The sequence below is a fragment of the Pistacia vera genome, unplaced genomic scaffold, assembly GCF_008641045.1.
Source record: "Pistacia vera cultivar Batoury unplaced genomic scaffold, PisVer_v2 Contig689, whole genome shotgun sequence".
In the NCBI taxonomy this organism is placed as follows: Eukaryota; Viridiplantae; Streptophyta; class Magnoliopsida; order Sapindales; family Anacardiaceae; genus Pistacia; species Pistacia vera.
The window spans coordinates 73,716-81,378 of NW_022196544.1; the positions used below are offsets into that span (position 1 = coordinate 73,716).

At 33.4% G+C, this 7,663-nt stretch overlaps 2 protein-coding genes across 3 annotated transcripts; both read right to left on the reverse strand.

Annotated features, from left to right (window-relative positions):
• Positions 1–2,056: 2,056 nt before the first annotated feature.
• Positions 2,057–4,510, reverse strand: LOC116113705 (non-specific phospholipase C3-like). Its single transcript, XM_031399867.1, has 4 exons — positions 3,856–4,510; positions 3,115–3,524; positions 2,870–3,040; positions 2,057–2,762 (listed from the first exon to the last, which is right to left on the reverse strand). Exons 1-4 carry the CDS (start codon positions 4,494–4,496, stop codon positions 2,422–2,424), a joined length of 1,563 nt encoding a protein of 520 aa, XP_031255727.1. The 5' UTR covers positions 4,497–4,510; the 3' UTR covers positions 2,057–2,421.
• Positions 4,511–4,536: 26 nt separating this feature from the next.
• LOC116113706 (RING-H2 finger protein ATL52-like) lies at positions 4,537–6,726 on the reverse strand. 2 transcript variants are annotated; one of them, XM_031399868.1, is made up of 2 exons: positions 5,749–6,726; positions 4,537–4,589 (listed from the first exon to the last, which is right to left on the reverse strand). In XM_031399868.1, the coding sequence occupies exons 1-2, from the start codon at positions 6,663–6,665 to the stop codon at positions 4,550–4,552; spliced, it is 957 nt and encodes a 318-aa protein (XP_031255728.1). In that variant the 5' UTR covers positions 6,666–6,726; the 3' UTR covers positions 4,537–4,549. The 2 variants fall into 2 exon arrangements, with proteins under 2 accessions (XP_031255728.1, XP_031255729.1); XM_031399869.1 differs by lacking the exon at positions 4,537–4,589 and having other exon boundaries at positions 5,564–6,726.
• Between the last annotated feature and the right edge of the window lie 937 nt (positions 6,727–7,663).

A 7,663-nucleotide genomic window follows, 5' to 3' on the forward strand; every position in this document is an offset into this window, starting at 1 on the left:
AAAAAGTGTGCATGTTTCTTCAAACTAAATTCAGGAAACAAGCATTATTTCTCAAGTTGTTCACATTTAAAAACAATGAAATGGTATTGTGATGCATGAAATTGCTCACTAACAGTGACTAAGTATTGGAGATGGTTTACTCATCATATTTTTCTTGAAATGAGTGACAGACATGGCCTCCAAGTATGTATCTACAACTAAGCTGGCATGAAGTGCTGTAAAACCAAAGTAAGGATAAGGAAGAAGGATTCCTACTAATTCAACGACATCACCTGGAGCTACTTGTGAACAAAAAAGCAGAGAGGTAAAAGCTAAGATGAAGAGTTACAACTCTGGTAGGGACAAAATGATGAACTATCTGAAAGAATGCAATTTTTTAAACAAAGTATTGTAAGAACTAGTTGCTAGTTGCAATTATTCACACCACTCAGCAATTACTTTAAACCCATGTAATGACATTCTCTTCCAGTTCTCTTTTAGCTAAGACAGATTTATAAGCGAAGGGGTGAATTAGTTTTGTAATGCCCTTTTTTCATCAAATTTGAGTTCACAACTTTATCAAAGTTTTTATAAGAATCAGACTACAATAAAATTGATTAGTAACAATTTGGTGGATATTAACATTGCCTACTGAGATTTAAGTGCTCTTCTCACACCCAAAATGAAATACATGATGTAGCTTCCAAAGTTTCTTGGAAATCAGACACAACTGCTAACCTTTCCTATAAGTTCCCCACTCAAATGACAAGCCATAGTTTGAGAGACATGACCTTTTGGAACATGTGCAACCAACTCTTTCTTAGCCAGAAACATCATCTAATATTACATAATCATGCTTGCTATTAGTCCATTCTAAGACTAAAACCAAACTAAATTGAAAACTTCCTGAAACTTTGATGCTCTGAGTTTACGAATCAACTTCCCATTTATTATATTGATCTAACAATGTCTGGACGGGCACTAAAACGTAGGCAGTTTCTTTCTATTTGACATATATTAAGTGAAAGACAAATAGGTGTAGAAGAACAGACAAACCATATCCAAGTTTTGTGAAATTAGGGGTCTTGTAATCAGTTACTTGGTAGATTTCAAAACGACAATCTTCACATGTATATATTGCAACCTACATAAGTGGCTTAACATTTTAACGGAGTTATAATGCTTGATACCCTTAAGAGCTGACCAATATGTGAAGCCTTGGCCTCCCTAATAGTAAATGATTGCCTCTTTGAAGGTTACCTTATATAAACTTCAAAGAATCAAGAATGGGAATTCATTTGCCCACCAAATGTATCAAATATTTCATGGTGAACCATCCCATATATTCTGATCTCAAGCATATAAGACATTCTTCAAGGATAATGCATTACAACTAATTAACACAAAAATCAATTCAACTACTGTATGTCGAAGTTATAACAAAATGTTTACTATTATACTATTATTCATGTAGAAATAAATAAAAAACAACTGAGTAATACTCAAATTTTATTAATTTGACACCTGAAAAAGGAAATAAAGAAGAAAGAATTAACATCAAATAATCAACGAAAGAGAGGTGAATACCTTTTATCTACGTCGAAGTGAAACAAAAAAGTAAGAGAGGAAAAGAAGAGAGCAGGGAGAGGAGGGAATTAATCGGTGTCAAATAATAGTATAGGAGAAAGAGTAGATAAACAAAACAAACTATCCACACCACCATTGAATCAATCTGTCATCATAAATAATAAAAATACCAACACAAAAATCTCTCCTAAGACCATAAACAACTTGTTATAAGGGTAACTAGTTTGATTTAGATTTGCATAAATTGTAAAAGGTGAGGGTATAACTAATTAGAAAATAAAATAAAAAATAAAAAATCAAGAAGTGATTCATAGGCAAAATACATCACACTAGTTAAGAAAAAAAAAAAAAAAAGATGGAAGACAAATCCGACTAGCAAAGTTAAGAAAATTTTAAACAAATAAGAATTCCCAATTTTTATGAAGAAATCAACATTAACCTTTCTATAAAGATGAAAGAAATTGCTGAAAATGGAACATGTATCAATTTATAAATTTCAACCAACATAACCAAACAAGAGTAGACTACCAATTAATTAAAAGCAAGAAAAGGGGAAACAAATCATTTCAATGGTTAATTTACTTGATTTAAGTTAGACAAACTAGGTGCCAACGACCAACTAGAATCAACATTCCAGGTCATGAAAGATATATATCACACCGAGGAGTTTATGCCTTGGATTATACATTTATACACAACAATCTTTTATTCAAATAATTCATAAGTGTTTGTGTGTGCCCTGGGAAGCAATTTAGATAGGAAAAAACAATATAGCAATTTAGACCGTAAAGCAATTTACATACTTCATATACAAGCATGTCCAATATTGCAACTAAAAGAGATATCAACTTTGGTTCAATTATCACACACCAAACAGGATAAAATCTTTTGAGCAAAAGATTTGAATGGTCTCTCTGTTGGTTGGTTTACTATATCTATATCAATAATCGTAGACTCGTCAACTCCTCTTTCCTTGGCTTTCTCACACTCATGGCAGAATATCTTAAATGCATCTTCAACATACTTGGCTCCTTCTGAAACTAGCATATTCTCCACTAGTTTGTGGGGATAAATATCCTTTCGATGATCACCATTTAACATTGCCGCCATCAGTACTAATTCTTTCTGGAAGTCAGTCAGTTTTGCATCTTCTTTTGCATCGCCTTCCCGCATTTTTGGAGGTTCAGGTAATGCAACTGTAATATATATAGAGTGAAGAATTAGTGAGCTCTAAAATAAGAAACTATCTTAAATTCTTTAAAAAAAATATACGTGATAAAGAAAAGCTTCGACGTATATTTACCAGGGCAATCTGTTCTTGGGGATTTTCTACTGAGAACACTTTCAAAAGTGCCAGCCCACTCATCACGCTTCGTCAAAAACTCTTTTAGATTGAAAATCTTTTTCACAGTTGCTGCAATTGAAGAGTGCTCAAACTCCGATGTAGGATATGGCCCCGAGGGCCTGTGCAACACTGTATTTTTATCAGAAAAAGGCTTTAATTACTTCTAAACAACTTGGATATTTTCCAAAACTGAAAATACTGACCTGTCCCACGCTCAATCCAAGGAGAAATGAAGATGGTTGGAATACGAACGCCGAGACGATCAAACTTAAAGTAATAAGGTTCAGGGCCAATTATATCATCTGGGGTAGGGACTCCAGTTAGAGGCGTTGGAACATGATCATAAAAACCACCATGTTCATCGTATGTTATGATGAACAACATTTCAGTCCATTGGGGACTATTTCTTAATGCCTCATAAACTTGTTTCACAAATTTCTGTCCTTCTGAAACGTCGTGAGATGGATGGTCGTCATTTGCAGGTATAGACAGCAAATCAAAATATCTTTGCTCAACAACCACATAGTTTGGTAGCTTCCCTTCTTTGCAGTGATTCTCGAAGTGTAAATCAAATTGGTGCAAGTTTTTCAAGTACTTTATTTTCCTCAGGTTTCTGGCATGGAAATTGACGACACTTTTTTTTTATTAGAATTCATCTATATGCCCTATGTTATTTCATTTCGTCACCTCTTTTTCTCAACTTCTTTAAATTCTTAGATTAAAATATATTACTTTTCTTTTTAAAGAATGTTCAATTTATTATGTATGTCTTTTTCTTTTTAAATAATAATAATAATAGTTATTTCTTTGAGAAAGTTGTTAGCTCTCCTTAAAAATCTCTTTCCAAACTCCAATGATAAAAACAATAAAAATAAAGAAAATTAGATGAACCTAGCCATGACAACAACTTAAATAGAAAAAGATAAAAAGGAACTATGTATTACCTGTAGAAAAGAGTGGCTGGAGGATATTGATAATAAATCCCAAAGCTAAACCCACTTTCATCCAATGATTCAAATATAGTCTTCTGGGGATAACCTTCAATCAACTTGTTTGTATCATTACTTGTAGCTCCATGAGATGTAGCTGAATGCACAAACAATCTATTCGGTTGAGTTGACGCCGGAACCGATGCAAACCATCTATCACAAACACCAAACTCCATCACTAACTCCTTATAAACTGGCAACATTTCTGGTTTAAATCCACTCATCACTGTCTCTGACATCCCCTTTTCTATGCTTTCCGCGTTCTGCGCAAACCCCTGCATTAAAGGACGGGATTGAGAAGAAGACTCGGATTGAGATGCAGTCCATGTGATTCCAAAAACTTGCTCGAAAATGGCTTGAATGGAGTGGCCAGGATCAGGATCAATGTAACCAGCTGTGTCAGTGAAGAATATACGGGATGAGTTTGGGTCAGATGTGGAAATGGGATTGGATTCAGAGCCTGTAACTCCGTTTATTTCAGGGTTTAAAGATTTCATCCATCCAAGCATGTGGTCGAATGAGCGGTTTTCTTGAACAAGAACAACTATGGTTTTGATGGGATAAGGAGAAGTTGAACTAGTGGTTTCTATTGCCATTTTTAATTAGAGGATGCAAAAGGAAAAACTGAGTTTATATAGTAGCATGAATATTATGATTCGTATGGGAATGGTTTAATGACGGCAGGTTTCCTTGCAAAAGAATATGTTTGGTTAGATGGAGGGCGTGTATTTCAAAAGGATTTAATAAATGTAAGTTATTTTATGGTTTATGGAGAAATCATGTTCTTCACTTCTTCTTATAATTGTTAAATGGAATAAGTTGTATATATGTTTGGATTGATAATGAACATAACCATGTGGATATATCATTCTTTAACATGATAATATTCTAACGAATAAAGCATATACCATGCGTGTGGGCGTGGAGCCTTTTTAAAATTGTTTCCAAGTAACAGTTTTCCCCAAGGAAGCTAACATCGCAAATGATTTAAAATAGCAACTGACTTTATTTTTAAATGGATATGGCAGTTTTTGTAATGAATGAGGAGATTTGATTTTCTTTTAAGAAATCAAATCCCATTTTTCTCAAATAATCTTTCAACAGCGGCATCGTTTCTTTTTACTTGTAACTTGTTACTTAAGCAGCAAAAATGATGATGGAGAAGTTTCACAATAGGGCTTTTTAATGTTGCAAGTGTACACCTACTAAATCACTAACTTTGTTAAGGATAGGAGAGGATAGGATTCTTAAATGAGTTGGATTCGATTCTATTCTCAACGTGTGAAACATAATTTGAGCATTTTAAGAGTCCATTTAATAAGTTCTTTCTTAAGCTTATTTCAAAAATACTCCTATTCTATTTTATTAATTTAAAGTTCTACACGAAAAATTCTATAAAAATAAAAAATAAAAAAGTGGTGGTGGTTGGCAAGAATATCTCATCATAGACTTTACTTAACCTTTGTTTATTTCTTTAATTAGCTGGGCCTGTCCACGTAAGTTTAGACAAAACTTTAAACAACATTCATAAACAAAAACAGCCAACTAATCATCTGTTTTAATATTTCATTAAAGAAACTTTCTTAATTGTAATCAATGAGGATCCACATGATATAACTGCATTATAGTTTAAGCAAACAGAAAATGTAATAATTAAGTTTATCTTACTTGTCAATTTGGTCAAATCCAAGATTTTGTGTGTCCTATATTCAAATACTTAAATCTAACGGCTAAGAAATTGTAACATAATTTAAGGAAAATTTGTATTATAATTTGTGTAAAAATTGAAAAAAGAAAAAAAAAAATTAATTCTAATTGGGGATAATATAATTCCCAGTTTTTGCATACCTTGTAAACACAAATCTCCCTGTTGAAACACATCTTTTCAATGAAATATGACTCCTAACAACTGTTGTACTATTCTTCTCTATGCTTCTTTCCATTTGAAACTCGTCATCATCTTCAGTACTGCGTAATATATCAGCAACCAAAATAGGGCCTCGAGAAACACAAGAATTCATTGAAACTGACCTTCTAATTGGCTGTATCCCATCTTCAATTACGTTTTCTCTTGAAATAACAGCTTCTTCTGGGTCATGGATCACTAAAACAGCCTCATCTCTCTGTTGGTATTGCAATTGATTCACAGAAACATTGATATCACCATCATTTACACGTGGAGACGTTTCTTGGGTGGGCAAAATATTAGTAGATGCAGTAATATTTGCACGACAGAGAGGACAACTTGAGTGAGACTTCAACCAAGTGTCAATACAGGGAAGATGAAAAGCATGATTACACTTTGGCAATAACCTTAAGCTCTCATCTTCTTGAAATTCACTTAAACAAACTGAACAATCTGTGCCTTCAACTAATCCCTCACCTCTCTTGTACTTACATACTGTAATGGACTTAATAAAACCCTCATCTAATCCTATATTAGCAGCTTGATGAGAAGTTTCATTATTGATCATATGATCATTCAATGCTGTGGCATTCCCGCCATGCCGTCGTCGCCGGAAGAACTTAGAAATTATGGCATAGTAACTTAGCAGGATAAAAGCACTCGCCAGAATGCCAATAAGTGCGATAATGACAGGAGAGAAATCAGTTCCGGAATCATCTTGAAGAGGAGGAGGAGGAGGAGGAGGAAAAATGATGTAGCACCATTGGGGACAATAAATGCTACAAATTCCTTGAGAGCAATCTTTATAGGAATCATTGGGAGCCCAAGGATTTGGAGAATTGTGATTAGAAACACTCATGTTCAATCTCAAATTCTTGTAAATCTTGAAATATATACTTTTTTTTTCTTTTCTCCAATATGAGCAAAGGGGTTGGAGAAAAAGAGAGGGCTTAGATGGGAAGAGAAGCAAAGTAGAGGAGAAAGGAAGTTGATGTGTCTCTCTCTTATCTTCTACTTAGTTCTTTTGTTGTTTTTGAGGATCATGGTTTCTTGACTTATTTGGTCATTATTTTTTATGATGAAAAGTGTTTTATTAGTTGTTGAAGTACCTTCCAAGTTCTAATTGCACTTGGTTGGTGAAATGTAGGTGAAGGGACTCTAGCATTTTCAAATTTCTAAGTAGAGATGGATATAAATACATTAACATGTTAACAAAAACATAATTTTGTTGGTTGGATTTAAGATTGTAAGGTAAGCTAACAAAAAAAGAAATGTATGTTCATGGCCCATTGCCGGGTTGAGTTTATAGTTGTTGCTCTCCTACTTCTACGCTAAAATCTCAATTTAGCTTTACTCTAGGTTTAGGGACCTAGTTGACTGAGAAAATACTCAAAACTTTTCCTTCCATAATTTGGCATCCAAAACACTAAATGATAATTCATTTATGAATAAGATAATTTCATAAAGTTTGTTGTGTAAAATTTGTTTATAAGATTTTGACTGTGGGGTAAGAGTGTCTTCTCAATATTTAAGGAATTTTTGTAACGGATTTAACAAAATGGGGGCTCGGGTTTAATTTTTCAAAACTAAGGGGTGCAAAGTGAAACTCGTGGTAACCATGGAGGCTTACAACATAACCCCTTAATAAGTTAATTTATAATAAATTATCTTGGAGCTAATATGAAGATTTATACAATTACTCATTATTCTAATAATAATTTATCAAGGTAATATTGGAATTTAACTAGTCAAATGGAAAACGATATGAACAAAACTAATACCAAAGGTGATTCATTTTAAAATCTGAGGTACATTTCCTTTCATAATACCTAGGAGGAGGCCAAAATGCTAATTCAA

What these genes read in the sequence shown, in the direction of transcription:
- LOC116113705 (XM_031399867.1), bottom strand. Translation starts at nt 4,496, where the DNA reads ATGGCAATAGAAACCACTAGTTCAACTTCTCCTTATCCCATCAAAACC. An exon ending in CCAGCCACTCTTTTCTACAG is followed by an intron (nt 3,525 to 3,855) that starts GTAATACATAGT and finishes TTTCCATGCCAG; the next exon opens with AAACCTGAGGAAAATAAAGT. An exon ending in CCCAAGAACAGATTGCCCTG is followed by an intron (nt 2,763 to 2,869) that starts GTAAATATACGT and finishes TATATATTACAG; the next exon opens with TTGCATTACCTGAACCTCCA.
- LOC116113706 (XM_031399868.1), bottom strand. Translation starts at nt 6,665, where the DNA reads ATGAGTGTTTCTAATCACAATTCTCCAAATCCTTGGGCTCCCAATGAT. An exon ending in GGGAGATTTGTGTTTACAAG is followed by an intron (nt 4,590 to 5,748) that starts GTATGCAAAAAC and finishes TTCTTTTGCAAG; the next exon opens with GAAACCTGCCGTCATTAAAC.